At 48.4% G+C, this 16,880-nt stretch overlaps 2 protein-coding genes across 3 annotated transcripts in view; one reads left to right on the top strand and one right to left on the bottom strand.

The window, feature by feature from the left end:
- dmxl1 (Dmx-like 1) overlaps positions 1-6,933 on the top strand; it is a 27,889-nt gene extending 20,956 nt beyond the window's left edge. The window contains exons 30-44 of one of the 2 annotated variants that reach the window (XM_048979446.1): positions 106-248; positions 537-622; positions 830-1,031; positions 1,240-1,357; positions 2,051-2,113; positions 3,641-3,727; positions 3,809-3,924; positions 4,117-4,255; positions 4,542-4,602; positions 4,705-4,832; positions 4,955-5,032; positions 5,119-5,210; positions 5,309-5,361; positions 5,450-5,667; positions 5,862-6,933. In XM_048979446.1, the coding sequence (XP_048835403.1) occupies positions 106-248; positions 537-622; positions 830-1,031; positions 1,240-1,357; positions 2,051-2,113; positions 3,641-3,727; positions 3,809-3,924; positions 4,117-4,255; positions 4,542-4,602; positions 4,705-4,832; positions 4,955-5,032; positions 5,119-5,210; positions 5,309-5,361; positions 5,450-5,667; positions 5,862-6,086 (1,809 nt within the window). In that variant the 3' untranslated portion in view covers positions 6,087-6,933. The remainder of the gene's footprint in view (positions 1-105; positions 249-536; positions 623-829; positions 1,032-1,239; positions 1,358-2,050; positions 2,114-3,640; positions 3,728-3,808; positions 3,925-4,116; positions 4,256-4,541; positions 4,603-4,704; positions 4,833-4,954; positions 5,033-5,118; positions 5,211-5,308; positions 5,362-5,449; positions 5,668-5,861) is intronic. The other variant, XM_048979455.1, reaches the window with a different exon arrangement.
- Positions 6,785-16,851, bottom strand: hsd17b4 (hydroxysteroid (17-beta) dehydrogenase 4). The gene is made up of 24 exons (XM_048979469.1): positions 16,689-16,851; positions 16,208-16,261; positions 15,716-15,823; positions 14,985-15,044; positions 14,803-14,824; positions 14,639-14,685; positions 14,409-14,493; positions 14,037-14,224; positions 13,292-13,383; positions 13,144-13,168; positions 12,836-12,964; positions 12,617-12,723; positions 11,491-11,727; positions 11,100-11,151; positions 10,940-11,011; positions 10,748-10,851; positions 10,533-10,598; positions 9,872-9,941; positions 8,970-9,076; positions 8,504-8,590; positions 8,319-8,405; positions 8,091-8,229; positions 7,694-7,821; positions 6,785-7,379 (listed from the first exon to the last, which is right to left on the bottom strand). Exons 1-24 carry the CDS (start codon positions 16,741-16,743, stop codon positions 7,290-7,292), a joined length of 2,211 nt encoding a protein of 736 aa, XP_048835426.1. The 5' UTR covers positions 16,744-16,851; the 3' UTR covers positions 6,785-7,289.
- Between the last annotated feature and the right edge of the window lie 29 nt (positions 16,852-16,880).

The raw sequence follows: 16,880 nt of genomic DNA on the forward strand, positions 1-16,880 counted from the left end.
ACCAGTTTTCTGAGATCCTGAGGTGTCTCACAGTTCTCTGATACTCACGGGAACTGTAATATCTCCTGTCTTGCTATTTGTAATCTTTATTTTCCTCCTCCAAAGCCGTTCCTCGCACCATCGGAGAGCAGAGTGGAGTACGATTCCGAGGAGAGCCAGGGCAGCGAAGACGAGAATGAGGACGAGGACCAGCATTTCTTTGACTCAAACACAGCTCTTCAAGAACATTCCAATGCAAACTCGTACAGGTACCATGGAACACTGACCGTTCACCTCACGCTGCAGTGAGGCCAACTGCATTTGTGTTGGCAAAGGAAGTCCTCGATCATTGTAGGAGTTGTGCGAATAGGATGAAAAATGTAAAATTCTGGCCTTTTCAGACTGCGTGAACAGATTTTTCCACAGGACAGCTAATGTGGCATAGTGACTTGTTTGTGTATTTTACAAGGCCTGTAAGTGCTGGTTGTCTGTGTTTGTTTTAGTGTTTCCATGAGCAGTGGCGCCTGTGGTTGACTGTAATTGTTCTTTCCCTTCAGTTGGTGTCTCATGCGTTTGGCCATGGTCCAGTTGGTGTTGGTCAACTTGAAGTCCTTCTATCCCTTAGCAGGTCATGAACTCCAAGGTAATTATAGAAAGCATTCTGAAGATATAATTAAAAGTTATGCACTTAGTGGGTCTTGGTCAGTAAATGTGTGCAATTGATGAGTTAACATTGGAGACTAGACACCCAAATGAGCAGCTTTCTCTGGGGAGATGGTGCTGATGGACTGGGTCGAGAGAGACCCATCCCTCCTGTGTTAAAGCAGGACTTGCGGTGTGTCCCCCTCAGATCTGCCAGTAGGCTCCCCCTTGTGCCACAATGTATTGAAGACTCTTCAACGCTGGGAGCAGCTACTGCAGAAGAGGTTGGAGGTTTTTGGTGGTCCTCCTCCCCAGTACATCTCAACCCAGCCTCCGGATGACACCCTCTCAGGCGGACCAGCCATTCTCCGCCATAAAGCCCTGCTGGAGCCTTCAAACACCCCCTTCAGGTGCTCAACGTGCCCCAGCGGTGAAAGTAGTCATGTGACAGTATGGTTACCCATTTATTCCTATACCACATCCTGCTGTATGTGGTACAGAGAGAGACAGGGATTAGTTGGCTCTGTTCAGTTCTGGTCTGGTTCGCTGGTCTGCAGAGATGATAGCTATTCACAGTGAAGTATGACTGACGATTGGGTGGTGGTGTGTCTCCTGCAGGTCAAGTCGTCATTCTGCTCTGCCTGTACGGAGGCTTTGGCAGTACCTGGTCAAGCAGGAAGCCGTGCAGGAGACCTTCATCCGGAACATCTTCACCAAGAAGAGGGAGCAGAACGAGGTATCAGGCTTGCCGAGTATGCTTGGAACGTTTGGAGAAAGGCACTTCACTGGTCTTCTGCAGCCCTGACTTTCAGACTAAATAGTTTGCTATATGTCTCCTTGCATGGCTAAATTACATGGTTTAATTTTTAAAAAATGTAATCATATAATTTTATGAGTAATGCTTGTTAACTGTGCTTTGGTAGCATGTAGTACTCGTTCTGTGTTCCTGTAGCTTGTGTATGGCACGAAAACTACTGCAGTAGATGTTCCAGTGACTGGCCTCTTCTGCTGGTAAAACGGCAGTTTTGAAGCAGTGGATCCTTTACAGTGAAAACCCTGGAACATTTAAACACTAGAACATTTAGAGCATCGTTTCTCAACCCGGACATGTGGACTGTCTCAGGGTCCCCAAGGACTGGGTTAACACTGATTTAATGTAAAACACAGGAATATTGACGGTGAAACACTGATATTTACTCATTAGCACTGGAACATTTACTGGGGTGTTTACTGACCATGCCAGAGTTAACAGCCTACCCTGGCCATTTGTCAGATGAGTGTTGTGTAGTAACCTAGTGAATGTGAACGTATTTATAATGTCCGCGACCCTTAGTGCAGTGCTAACAGTGATTCTCTGCATTCCAGTCTCTTACTGACTTGCATGATTCACACCCTATTTCTGTCTGTCTTGTCATTGTGAACGTTTAAGTCTGTTGAGGACCGCACTGACAGTAACACACACTCCGTGGCGGAAGACCGTTCTCACAACCAGGTACGGTCTTTCAGAAAGCCGCTGGGGTTAAAGGTCACCCACATGTCAAGGGGCCCCCATAAGACCTCGCAGTTTGCCGTCATGTGACTGATCCCCTGAGACCTCTCACAGATTACGATTATGGCTTTTCACATTTTTGAACTCAGAAAGCCAAGATGGACGTTGCGAAAGACCAGAAACTGCCTGGTTTTATCAGGAATAAACGTACTTTGCTGTGGTCCACACTCATGTTCACATGACGTTATTATTTTAATCAACACCTCATCAAAACCTATTTAATGTTTAGATTACCCTCCTTCAGCCGTAAGTCGAATCAGAGTAATTGTAATTTGTTGGAAATGCATGTTAATATTTGCAAAGGGTGTAATTGAAGTTGGATGTTTTGACAGTGGATTAGCAATCTTCAGAGATCGGATCATCTTACAGTAATATACTGAGTTCACATCGCGATGAATTAGCAGAGTGGGGATCCATTCTGGCCTGTAGTCAGTTGCCACATTAAAAGCAGCACTGCTTGCATAGATCCCATTTGTCAATCGCAGTACTTGGTTTTAAAGTACAGTGGTACCTTGGAACACAAACTTAATTCATTACAGATGTCTGGTCGAGTTGCGATGTGGTTAAGTCATTAAGTCATTAAGAAATAAGAAATAATGTAAGTGAATTTAATGTGTTTCAGACCCCCAATTGCCTATTTTAGCTTATTTACTTGCATGATTAATTATAAAAAACATTAACAATCCATATACAACTAATACACACATGAAAAGCACACATACAAAAGCAATAAACATGAAATAAATGACAATCCCACACTCCGAAGCGAGAGCGGACACACATGCACCATATTCAAGTCTCTCTTCGGTTTCCTTTTTCGGTTCCACAGTCACTCTCACTACTTTCCTCTTTGGTTTGCTGCGATCGTTGCTCACTTTCTTAGGGGCCATGATACTGTAGGTAAAGCACAAAAAAATTCACACCGAACACAAGAACGCGGCTTTCGCACGTCGGACTCGGTCGAGAGGCGTCGCGAGACTGAGAGCGATTCATAGGCGTCAACATCCCAGTACCTCGTTTGCCTTTGTTTCAGCCCTCAGAGACACTTCTCGAGCCGTATGACATTTAGCATGTCCGTTTTGTCATGTTCCGAACTTCTAGTTCAGTTGCGGCTAGATTTTTATTGACTGAACTGTTTAAGATCGAATTCTAAGTTTTTGGTCGAAAAAAAACTCAGGGGGTCTGCCCTTTCGATGTCCAAGTTGGTTGAGTTACAAGGTTTTACTGTGTCCCTTAATGCTTTATAGTACGTTAGACTGTGCCCTGCATGTCTTTCACTGGGTGCGGGGTGGGATGGTCTCGTCTCTGCTTTTGTATGTACCTCTCTGATGGTATTAGTCAGTGTACCTGGCTGGTCTAGGTGTAAAACAGTTACTAATTGAAGGAAACTGAAAAGTAGCCAGAACTGCAGCTCCGGGGAGACGAGACAATAGCAGCCTGGTGTTGACGGAGCGTGTCTCTGCCGTACAGATTGAGTCCGATTCGGGATACCCAGGTGGGAGGGCTCGGATCATTCACAAAGAGTCTGATATCATCACGGCCTTTGCCATCAACAAGGTATGTGGTAAATTTGCCTCAAGTGTAGTGGCTGGAGGAATGGGAATTGCCTGTTGAGTTTGGGTTTGTGCCTCCTCCCAGGCTAACCGTAACTGCTTGGCGATTGCTTCAAGCCATGACATCCAGGAGTTGGATGTGTCCTCCATCTTGGCCACTCAGATACTGACCTGGGTGGATGACGAGGCTGAGAACAAAGGGTGAGTCCAGAGTGTAATGAAGAATATAAAGACCAATAAAATGGTATAGCCCAATAAACCGTGATGGTATAGTCTGAAAAGGAAGGCAGAATAATGGTAGGTGCTCAGGGAAGTGTTCTGGGGTCTTTGTTTTAGGATATTTTTCTTCCTTGCTCCTGTACTTTAATGGGGTTTTCTTCCTTCTCTCACCAGGGGTGAGGACTTCCTGGTGATCCACGCCCGGGAGGATTTTACTGTCCATGGCACGACGCCCTACACCAACAGCAGCCCTGGCACCCCTATTAACATGCCCTGGCTGGGAAGCATGCAGACAGGTCGTGGCGCCTCTGTGGTAAGGAACTGAAGGCCACCTGACAGGGTTGGACCCGGAAGCTGATTGGTTTTAGGCAGACTGGGGCCGGAAGCTGATTGGTTTTAGGCAGACTGGGGCCGGAAGCTGATTGGGCGTAGACTCACTGGGGCTGGACACTGATTGGTCCAGTAGCATAGTGATTGCGTATAAAACCTTAGGTAAACAAAAGTTGAGGTTGTGTTCTCCTCACTGCTCCTCCTTGGAATAGTTTGGTGACTCCTTGAGCAGCACTGATTTTTGGTGTTACATCTGATCTTCTCAACAGATGATCAAAAGGAACATCAACAATGTCAGAAGGATGACCTCCCACCCCAACTTACCTTACTGTGAGTCATGGGGGTTTATTCTCTGACTTGGCGACTTTTCTCTAACTGCCCCCCTAAGAGCATTAGCAGGAGCCTTGAAGTCCCCTCTCACTTTGCCGGCAGACCTCACGGGCGCCCAGGACGGCAGCGTACGCATGTTTGAGTGGGGACACTCCCAGCAGATCATCTGCTACAGGAGCCCCGGCAACTCCAGGGTCACCCGGGTCCGCTTTAATCACCAAGGCAACAAGGTAAGTGTTTGGTGGAAGATGTATTATATGGCTTTTCTAAAAACTAACGCACGCTTATTGACATTTTTGAGTCTGCAAGGTGTCCGATGTGGCCCGATACAGCTATGTTTCCCATGATGCAGTTCGGCATAGTGGATGCAGATGGGGCCCTGAGCCTGTGGCAGACCAACATGACGGCAAACGCACCCAAACCGTATCTGGTAAGCAGATCCTCCACCTCCCTCTCCTTGTGCTTTCCGGCGCCCCTGCCAGACTGTGCCTCACTGACATCTTCGTGCTCCGTCAGACCCTGCAGTGCCACAACAAGACGGCGAACGACTTCATGTTTGTGGGGTCGTCGTCCCTCATCGCCACCGCGGGGCTGTCCACAGACAACAGGTAGCGTTAGGGTTAGGCCCGGCACCGCCTGCCCCTATCTATAGCGTGGTCTGGTTGACACGATAGCAGCACGAGAACCTCTGTCTGTGTTTCCACAGAAACGTGTGCTTATGGGATACTCTGGTTGCCCCGATTAACAGCCTGGTCCACGGTGAGTCATATAGAACCTGAAAGGAGCGTCCAGCAGCTTGACCAAGTCGGTGAATTGCACTGAGCTGAGCTTTCCTCCTGCCTCCCAGCCTTCAGCTGCCACGACACGGGGGCCACTGTGCTTTCTCTGGCCCCCCGGCAGCAGCTGCTGATCTCGGGGGGGCGTAAGGGCTGGATTAGCGTGCTGGACCTGAATCTCCGTACCCAGCGGCAGACCTTCCAGGCCCACGACTCGGCCGTAAAGGCGTTGGCTGTCGACCCGACCGAGACCTGCTTCATCAGCGGCTCCTCGGAGGGCAACATCAAGGTGAGCCGGAGGGAACCAGGTGTTTCTCTGACATCGGTACAGTTTGTGAAGTCCTGGCACGTCATGCTTTAGTGGCCGTGTTTAATTTTTTCCCCAGCTGTAATTTCCCCGTTACCCAGGTAACCTGACAGGTTCCCTCCTTCTGAGTTGTTAGCATCACGTCGCTAATGGCTTTCCCGACCTTCCTGCTTTAGGTGTGGGGCCTAGCTGACCAGGGTCTGCTCCACGTCTTCCCCAATGAGCATGCGCGGCAGTCACTTTTCCGCAATCTGGGCACTGGGGTCATGCAGCTGGAGGTGGGCACCGCCAACCACATCTTCTCCTGCGGCGCCGATGGCACCATGAAGATGCGCATGCTGCCCGACCGATTCGGCGTCAGCAACGGCAATCTGTGGGGTGATGTGCGCTTTGTCCTCTAGCCCTCAAGGGGCACCTGATTTGATCAGTGATATACTCGGCCTTGCTCCACGTGTGGACTCTGTGGAACCTTCTCTCCCATATTCAAAACATTGAGTACTTCTTACTTGAATACTTGTGGAAGCACATCTTCACCTCACTCTTATAGAGACCATAGCCTCAGTCCCAGTGATCACTGATACTCATGCAAATGTGTGCTTTTCCTGAAGGCGGGTGTAACTATGTACCAGATGGGCTTTTTAGCCTCAGCGACTGCATTTAAAAGGTTCATTGTGACCCCCGGGAGACGAGACTCCCTGCTTTTTTCCATGGTGTGAAGATAAAGCGTTTGTGCCTACTGTAAATAAGTAAACAGGCTGTTAGTACTGACGAAACACCTCATTGGCTGTTCATGTAGAGGCACCGTATACATTCTAAAAGTGTGTGGAATAGCAGTGATATTTATGAGCCGTGTTATCCCTTGTAGGAGTCGGTCTAGTCAGCATGCTTTAGGTCCACCTGCCCGCCCCATTATGAAGTTCCATGGGAAAATCCAGACACGCTTAGGATGTGAGCTTCTGGGTTTAATTTCACGAACATTAACCATGTATAGATTGGCTGGCTGGCTGTTTGCTTTGCCGAGGGATCCGACGGACCGCCTTGCTTACTACGGTGCCATTTCCCAAGACGGGGAAGGAAAGAGTCACGGCAAGAACCGGAATCAAACCAAACGATTGTTTAATATCCAGTGCTTTTAGCCCTCGAGCTGTGAAGGAGAGGGGAGTCATTTTTATAATTAATATGGAAACATTGTAAATGAAAATGTATTCAGGAAAGAAATATTATAATAAATCGCTTTGACGTAACAAATACGACCAGTTGACGTTTGGTGCACCGTGGGTAGGTGCTTCACCATCCTTCACTCAGAAATGCTTCAGGCTTGAAAATATTACAGGTTAAATGTACAGTCCTAATATACAATTTACAGTTTTAGGTAAAAGTTAATTTTCACAGCGGGCAACCATGTTTGAAGTCTGAACACAAACTGCTGATTAGATTTGATTAGTTTTCGTCTTAGTTTGCGTCTTCAGAAAGGAGCAGACTCTCGCAGGGTTCGAAACGCACCAAGGAGCCATGGTACGGTCCAGCGGGAACCGCGCACAGTCTCCCGGCTGGCTAGACGGCGGCCACCAGACAGACGGTGCTGGCCGAGCCGGATGCCGACCTCACAGCTTGGCATAGTCTTTGAGGATCGCCTCCAGCTTCTGGCTGAGCACGATGTTCCCACGCAGTTTGAGCTTCCCGGTAAAGAAGGCCTGTGAGCATGAAGACGGTAGCCATCACAAATCACCGAAAGGTCTTACAGATTCGTTCATTCAGCACAGGGTTTGGGAGCCCTGCTTCTGTCTACACCAGCTAAGCCCCTCATCTCGCTAACCCTTCTGCCACCATTTAAGGGAGGAGAGCTTGTGGCAAAAGTTATAGATCAAGCAGGTATGGAAGCAGCTCCCCGTGGGGCCTGCAAATCCCTGGTGTAGATGATGCAAACAGGAAGCACAGGGATGCAAACAAACCAAAGTGCTGACGTCGTGACACTGCCCCTCTCCATCACATGAGAGAGACCCAGTACCTTCTGTGGGTTGAGCTTGCCCTGAACCACGTCCATGAAGTCCTCATCAGACAGCGTGATGGTGACGTCCGGCTTGCCACTGTAGGGACCCTTCTGCAGGGAGCCTGTGCCATTCTTCAGATCGATGGCTGAGCACCAAAAGAAGAAATCAGACGGCTGAAGGTGACTGACCCAGCGGGCCAGTGGTGTCCTCATGCTCAGGGGCCTGTTGGAGCAGTTAATCACCAAGCAGAGGCTCTTGGCCCCTAGCGTCAGTGTAGAAAGACAGACTGACAGACTAATCACATTCTCGCTCTGCCACTGCCGACAGTACCCTCCCACACCATGCAGCGCCCCATATGCATGTTTTCTCCATGTTCTCATGAACCGTGCTCTCTAGATTCATACATGAACTTACTCCAGCGGGCGGCGGTCTGCCCTCCCTGGATGATCTCCCATTCAAACACGGCGTCGATCTTCTTCACTAGCTCCGCCCCCATGTCCTTGATGCGACGCCCGATCTCTGCAAACACTAGGTCACTCTGGAGCTTCCCCACCTATAGGTTTAACGAAAGACATGGACTCCAGCCAGTCCTCCTCTTCCACCAGCTCAACAGAACTTCACCAAGGCCTCTGAAGGCCTCACCTCTGGCACCTTGTCCACCTTGACGTCAACCACGTTCTGGAGGTCCACGTATGCTCCCGCTAGGACCACATCTCCAGTCTCCTTGACCTGGATGCATCATGCAGGATGACAGGTGAGTGTCCGGAGGAGATGAGGCGGCCTTCCCCCTCTACCATCTCTGGGTGAGCAATACGAGAACTCCTCACCCTGCACTGCAGATGGATCCGGCTGCCGTCCTTCCACATCTCCGTCTGGATTGTCTGACCAGGCAGCACCGGCTTCACGAAACGTACCTGCGGAAGCAAAACGAGGTCACGTTCTCACATCTACACAGACATTACAGATACAGCTCACGGCCTCATCGTTTGACATTGCTGCGTCCTTTTAAGCGGAGAACAGAGTACCGGCCCCGAGAACACCATAAATCTCTAAGGCAAGAACACCAGCTGTGATTATTGGTCGAAATCCAAAGGATGTCAAATTTGTGCTGAGTAGCACAGACCCAGACATCACATGTTAAGATGGCCATTATGGCAAAATGCCATTTGATGGATCTAGTGCCGGTTTCCACAATGACATGTTCTTACTGTCACTACAAGTTTTTTTTTTTTGCCCTGATATCTGTGATCCAGTAGCTCAGAATGGGGGTCATGGTGCAGTGAGCGTCCTCACCTTGATGGCCTTGAATTTGGACACATCGTTGTTCGCGTACTGCTTCAGGACGTGGCGTGCGGCAAAGCCAAAAGAACACAGTCCATGCAGAATGGGAGTTTTGAAACCTGCAGGGATAAGTTCTGGATCAGATACCTGATCCTTATGGAAGTCATCAGCTGGCACAGCGAGTTATCAGGGAAAATCCCCAGTCGTCTTTTAGAAACCACAATGAACGATCAGTCACCATGTTTCTATGTCTATAATAGAACATGTAGAACCTACATCAGGACAGATACCGCACCACTGCAGTAACGGACAAATTGTCGCTTTTCCACTGCATTACAGGAACTGAACTGCACTGCAAAGAGTGTGGTTACAGTGCAGTTCCAGCTTGCTTTGATTGTCCAGTGCAGAAAGGTCGGCTCAGCAAAGGCATTGTCCGGTTTGAAGATAGGCAGTGAAGAAAACCTAAGAGATGCTTACGTACGGTTTACACAGTGTACATCATGATTTACTGGGTACCATTTCCTAAATTTCTATCATCTGTGAGAATCGCCAGGTTATGTTGGCATCAAACACCAGTGGAATTACCATTTGCTTGCATGAATTTGCATTACAAATCCATTCTGTTCAGCTGTTCTATAGTACTTAAGTAGGAGGTTCAAGTTCTGAGTAATCAGAAATGTGCAAAACTAATGAGTAATATAGAATATGCCTTTTTTCCTTCAGAAAATCCATGCACTGAACACCAGTATCTGTGCATTTTGACCAGTCAGACGGTGGTGAGACTCCCACTGCATGACGACCCAGGTTCAGCTCAGATACAGCTCGCATACTTTACAATGGAAAACTGCCATTTCGCAGTATGGCTCGGTTCTTGGTGGCAGTGGGGAAGTGCTGATAGAGAGACGGGCACGGACCTCCCATGGCTGCAAAGCTGGGGTCTATGTGCATTGGGTTCCAGTCCCCGCTCAGGCGGTACAGGGCAGCCTGGAATAGACAGAATTCTGTCACATTCAGGTTCTGTACAGGACCATTAACAGGACAGTCGGAACATCAGGTCCAGCTCACTAAAACTGTACTTTAAGGAAAGGACAAAACTGGAGCTCAAAGCAAAACCAAAATTAATGATGTGTATAATGCCTGTGGTCTGGGAGGCACTGAAGGAACAATTAAACACAGAGTCTGACACTGCAGATATGGATTCACCGATGTATGAACAAAAAAAAAATAAAAGCTCTCATCTACCAGGTTTATTTTGGACGATTCCCAAGGAAATGAGACGCACATGACTTAGGTGACCCCACCTTTAAACTTCATGTACCATTACACAAGTAACAGAACAGAGCGTTCTGTCTCGCTGTCACTGGACAGGAAGCTATAGTTACTGGTTCACCAGTGAGTTTTGTGTGCGTGCATTTCAGTTGTACGATCAGCACTGCTGAGTCTTACAGATCCGCTCCGCCCTTAACGGGAGACCATTCTACCATCCACGCGTTTGTCTCTCCTGGATACGGAGAAGCCGTGTACCCAACTAAACAGACTGCAGACCGACCCAAATGGAAGTGGGTCAAATAGTACCTGATCCCTGGAGGTCACATCAGACAGCACTGCGTCTGGGGCTCTGGTTGGGGGGGCCACTGTCTCCTGTGGAAGAGGAGAGGAGAGGGGTGGGGTGAGTGGAAACATGAGCATACGCAGGGCAGTGTGTGTGTGTGTGTGTGTGTGTGTGTGTGTGTGTGTGTGTGTGTGTGTGTGTGTGTGTTGCAGCTATTTGGGGGGGGGGCTGATGTTACCTTTGCCTTACTTGAACTCCTCTTCCCCCCAAAGCCTCCCATTCCCATGATGAACAGGCTGAACTGATTGAAACACACCAGCTCTTCACCGTGGTACGTATGAACTGCAGATGGAGAGAGACGACGCGTAAGGGAAGGTTACAGCTCACCCTGACATCTGCAGATGCGTTTAGGAGGCGGCCGGCCAGTCACCATCCAGGAGGATGACGGCGCCGGAGCCCTTGTCCAGCACGTCAGCCACGGTGGACCGCGAGGTCAGCGTCCCTGCAAGTGCAGGACAGCAGTACAGGGAACCCCCATGAATTCTGGGTAGTATTACAGCCAGAAGGCAGGGAGCGTGAGCACAGCTTACCTGAGGCAGGCAAGGGCCTGTAGAGCTCAAGATACTGCTCTCCGTGCAACAGCTGACACGGACGGAGGCACATTCACGTCACGGGATGGAGAAGAGACAGAAAAGCATCTGAATGGTATGCGCATCTCAGCAGTAACCAGAGGATTGCATGGCTGTATGCAGACTACATACTGCAAATCAAAGTCACTCAATTTGAAGAGGTAATTTACATTTTTTTTTTTTTTAATCCAGCAGACATTTTTTTGACAAAGCAGGGTCACACAATCCTTGGAGCAATTGGGTATTGCTCAGAGGCCCAATGGCAAAATCACTCTCCCAACCAGGGGGATATGACCCAGTATCCTTCTGTTTGCGTGTGGGCTGCATTTGGCCCTGGTGCAGGCCGTCTCACCTGAGTCAGGTCGATGTTGAGTTCCGGGATGGAGCTCAGCCCCCCGTCCATCATGGAGGCCTGGGACGGGATCACCGCAAACGTGGGCAGGCAGCAGAAGTCCTCGTGGCGCTCGTACAGGAACTTGAGGTGCTCGGGCTCCTTGGTGGACATGCCCACGCCGAGGGCATACAGGATGCAGTGCATGTTGGAGTAGCTATAGGATGTTTCCGACAACTTCTGTCCAACGGCTGCCAGCTGATGGGAGGGGGGCACAGGTTATGCAGCGTTTCCAATCTTGACAGGTCCCCACTTTTTAGAGACGTGTTGCTGGCATCAAATTCAATTTGAGTATCTATTTGTTATAAAACGATACAAATTTCTCAGTCTCAACAATTGACATGTAGTCTTTGTTCTATTTTCATTTTTAAATATATATATATATATATATATATATATATATATATAATAAAAATTCAATTCAATGATTTGCAAATCATTACATATTATTTACATTTTACACAGCATCCCAATATTTTTTGCATGTCTGTACATTTGCAGTAATTATACTTTACGACTTATTTTACGACAATGGCCTATTTGTAACGTCTCCAGGGGACCGACACCACTTCGTTTCACATTTTCACAACCCAGCCTGATCAAATTCATTTCTTTTATAATGCTTTACATTTATAATAGTAATAGCAACGGTAACAGGAATAGGAACAATAGAATTAACCTCATACAGTACTGTACACCGAGCCAACGAACTGCTGAAGTCGCACATTGTTTTCAAGCGCATCACAAAGTTGTGTGTTTATTATCATGAACCATTTATATTAAACTTCTGGTAAAATAAGTTTTATAGCAGTCCGTACTACATAAGTGTAAGTTGTCCAAGTCAGATGTTCTTGACCTGGGAACTACCTGTAGACATTTTGAGTGAATTGTTCAAGCAAGTAGGAAGATCTAACTAGAACAATGTTTGATTTACAAATTTGCATCTCATTTTAAATTAACAATTATGTTTTGTAAACTGGCACAGGCGAAATTATTCTTCATTTCAAAACCATTTCTGAACCAGTGGTGTTACAAGCCATTTTAGCTCCAACACTGGCTGGGTCACGGTGCAGCCCACTGTACTCACAGGACTGCTGCCCCCTGGAGTAGTGGAGGTCAAAGCGCTGGTTGGATTGGCAACCACATTCTCAGAATTTTTGTCAGACAACGCCTCTATCACAGTATTGAGGGCCTCTAAGAGGGGAATGAGAGTGCAAGAGAGAAGAAAAGCAGTATAAGACTCAATTCAGCATATTCCACTGGGGGAGGGGGGAGGAGGGGGGGCAACCAGCTGCCAAATATGCACCTTGAATGCTGGAAGGTTTGACAGCATTCTGGAAATCACAGATCTGGTCCCAGCGGTCCCGTACAGCCTCGGGGGTCATGGGCTGATTGTGGCTCTGCAGAACAGCCCCGGGGGTGCGCTCCCACCGCACTGCGGGAGCACAAGGGTGCACGCACATGAGAGATCACAGCAGGCACCTTCCGGAGTGTTCTGGAGCAACTGGGGCCCCGAAACCTGCTCCCAGTAGTAAGTCTCAGACACTTTAGTACTCCAAAAAGCTACAGTGTCAAGGATTAACTCATACAGCAGAGTTCGTTGATACTACTCACATTTTCCAACCCAGCCAGCTCCAACCTGGGAAGAACAAGCAGCATTCAGATTAATGGGAAAATATCACCTTTATGTAATTGTTTTAATGTTCCTATTAAATTTCTGTGGGGAGGTCTGACTGGTGGGTGGGGCGGCCCGTTCTCTCACCTCGAATACACCCCCGTTCTCCTGACACTGGTCATGACACAACCAGAGAACCAGAGGAGCAACATACTCGGGCTTAAGGGCTTCCAGCAAATCTAGGGTTAAAAAAAAAAAAAAAAACAACATCGTGTGATGGTGATTAAAAAGCAAAGACAGACGGCATTACGCTGAAACTGACAAAGGTAGCGCAGGCATTCTGCATCTGCTGGAGATGCTCCACTACACAGCCCTGCAGGACTCTGGGTACAAACTGCAGCTGAAAGCATCATCCCCCAGGAATAAGGCATAAAAATTACCTCTGCCCAAGAGGGCCCCATCCTGATTTGCACACTGAACAGTAGCCGGTAAGCCTGCCGGATGGAGTCAACATGCAGTGAACAGGTCACTCTCAGGCACTCAGTGCCTGACATTGAACACGCGATGCTGCCACCTCCAAGGGGACACTCTTCCCCACCCCCCCCATGGGATTATGCCACCCCCCAGGAGATCCCCCCCACCTCCAATGGGATAATGCCACCTCCAAGGGGATCCCCTCCCACTACAGACACACCTCATGGGATTATGCCACCCCCAAGGCATCATCCCAACACAGCAGGCTGGTGTCCCGGAGCCGAGAAAACAATAAAGATACAGCAAGCGGTGAGTGCGACAGGAGCACTATGTCAAGAAAAAGACAGGCCATTGAAAACAAATGTGAGAAGGTTAGGACCACACACTGTGGGGGTTCTAGGGAGCAGGCGGAACAGACCTGGGGGCATGACTGTCTGTGTGAGGCGGGAGCTGGCCGTGGGGGCGATGCTGTTGCAGTGGATGTTGTACTTCTGACCCTCTATGGCCAGCGTGTTGGACAGGCCCAGGAGCCCCAGCTTAGCCGCGCTGTAGTTTGCCTGCCCAAAGTTCCCGTAGATGCCGGCGGTCGACGTGGTCATGATGATCCTACCAAGAGACGGAGTGCTGGTCAGCCTCCTCATCTTGGCACAACAAGAGTAGAAGATGCGCAATAGATTCCCACAGATCCTGGCTGTGCAGGACCACATGCTGAAGGAGATACACTGTGGAACCTAACGGTCGTGGCGATCATTGAGGGCTGCCGTGTAGCTAAAGCCCAATTTAACCACACCTGCCAAACTTCTGCTTCCTCATGTGGTTCCAGGCAGCCCTGGTGACCTGGAAGGAACCCCTCAGGTGCACTCTGTGGATGAGGTCTGCCAGAAAGCGACAGTGAGGGAAGACGGGTGGGGAGGTCAGGGTGACAATCTGCACTGTTGCCGCCTGCGGCCTGTAACGCACATGCCTGCAACCGCAGAAGCCCAGCACCCGTGGTGGGAAAACACAAGCCGACTTCCTTACCCCAGTCCAGGTCACTTGTTCTAGCAAAGGAGCGATCTCGCAGTATCCTAGCATTGGTGAAAATCCACGATAGAGTTTTTAGGAATATTAGCTCTAAATAAGATTTATGAGCCGTCTTACTATCTGAACATTTCAGTGCAACAGCGGTTCAAATGTGTGCTTACCCAGCATTGTTGATGACAATATCTGGAAAAAAAAAGTATTAAAAATAGTTAACTATATGCTAACTAGACTCCCAAAAACAGTATTACCAGTTAGCAATGTAGCCATATAGTCACACAGTCAAAATCGAACAATTTAACTGCAGCTAAATTGAATGTAGTTGCATGTTCCCTCGTTACTGTACCTATCCTCCCAAAAGCATCCAGAGCAGCCTGGATCAGCTTCTCCCCATTTTCCACAGAGTCTGGAAATGAATCAGTAAGCCGTGAGTTTGTCATCTTTGCACTCTTGAACAGGTCATGTACCACACCCCAAGCTCTCTCCGTTTTACGTGACCATACAGGCATAAGGGACTGCATCATCCGCTGAGTGTAGCTCGCTACAATACACTGCGATAGCACAAGTCCTATATAGAAGCCTGGCCAGGCCAAACGTCAAATACAGCGTAAAGCAAGTTCACCAGCGTTTGTTAATGAACTAAACTAGCTCCTCCTCAAGCGCCCTGTCCCACTTCATGAAGCCCAGCTCAACGCTAACATTTCTAGGATCCTGACAAGCCATAAGAGAGCCTGTTCAGAGACTGACAGCTGGCGGCTACAATCACAGCATGATTAATCAAGAGAAGGAGTCCAATTAGAGATGGCCACATCTCTGTTTGATTCGTGAGAGGGATCCGCACACCAGACAACCTGGATAAATACCTTTCCAAGGACGTAATTCGAAAGGACAGACTTTCACGCAGAGTTACTACGGTATTGTGCAACATCTAATCAGTCAATTCTATTTTAACACCATTCACTTTTATAACCGTGCAAGTCTGGTTACTGCTTAGTCAGCACTCTGCACCCAAATTTATTAAAGCCTGGCAGGGACTTTATTGCTGTAGAGATATGGGAATCTGTTCACACTACACACCGTAATTCGCTGCAGCTTGGCCTCCCCTTCCTTTGATCTCAGCCACCACTTTGTCCGCAGCACTGGAGCTCTTGCCATCCCCTTGGATGTCACCACCAAGGTCATTCACTGGGTGAAACGAAAACCAGTAATCATTCTCAAAATTATTATTGGGAAAGGGCAATGTATTCACCACGGCTGGTCAACTTATCCATGCACGGACACGTGTGTCTGTGGTAACACTTGCTTGTGTCCACAGCAAAATATTTTGGCTAAGAAAAAAAATATCGGTTAAAAGGTCCATCAGAATTCACCATGATCCCTGGTATTCACTCTGACACAAATGCGGACTGATAAAAACAGGACTTGTCCCAGGGATGAAGCTGACACGTGAAACCACGCCCGGCGGGGCTGACACTTGAACACAACGTGAGCACGATCGTGTTACCCGGTGTTTGCGTACAGGTGTCCAACCTGAAAGCCCAGTTCAACCCAAAAGTCAATGTGACTCACCAACAACAAGGGCACCTCGATCAGCAAAGGCCAATGCATACTCTCTCCCAAGTCCTGCAGAGAACACACAGCAATAAGAAAATCTCGTACTTTGAACACTAACGTTAATAACAGCTTTGCTTATTTACTTATGGGGGATATATGCTACAATGCAGCCCGCGTTCCTGGCTCGGGCTGTCATCCTTACATATCGGTCGAACTTTAACACCAAACAACAGTTTGCATACACGGCGCCCTTTGTCCCGCATGGACGAAGCAATTCAGCTGTAATGAGATTGTAACGTTTTACTTCCCCAAAACACCACGCTTCGGGTTTTCCTTAGATTTTGTCCTTGAAGCTTTTGCTCAAAGCCGAATTGCAGGTGCATTCTGACAACCTGCCAGTTCACTGCATATTACTTTTTAGCTTTACTGGATCAATCTAATCAGATATGTATACGTCATCTTGCTGAACCGAATCAAGACTAACCGCATTACTCACCTCCTCCAGCTCCTGTGATCAGTACAACTTTCCCATCAAACCTCAGTGGAGCCATGACTAAAATAATCGCTGGTTATCGGCCACACAAACGAGAGCTACGCGCTGACGTACCCCGGTACTAACGCTGAGGAAGCTGTTGACAACCAACAACACTTCCGTTTTGCTTCCGCTTTTTCCCTTGAGAGGCGGGAA

Source organism: Brienomyrus brachyistius, chromosome 2, assembly GCF_023856365.1.
Source record: "Brienomyrus brachyistius isolate T26 chromosome 2, BBRACH_0.4, whole genome shotgun sequence".
Taxonomy (NCBI): Eukaryota; Metazoa; Chordata; class Actinopteri; order Osteoglossiformes; family Mormyridae; genus Brienomyrus; species Brienomyrus brachyistius.

Coding starts and splice junctions, on each gene's coding strand:
- hsd17b4 (XM_048979469.1), bottom strand. CDS start 16,743: ATGGCTCCACTGAGGTTTGATGGGAAAGTTGTACTGATCACAGGAGCT. Junction 10,852..10,939: donor CGCCGTCATCCTCCTGGATG/GTGACTGGCCGG, acceptor CTCCATCTGCAG/TTCATACGTACCACGGTGAA. Junction 10,599..10,747: donor GGAGTTCAAGTAAGGCAAAG/GTAACATCAGCC, acceptor CCTCTTCCACAG/GAGACAGTGGCCCCCCCAAC.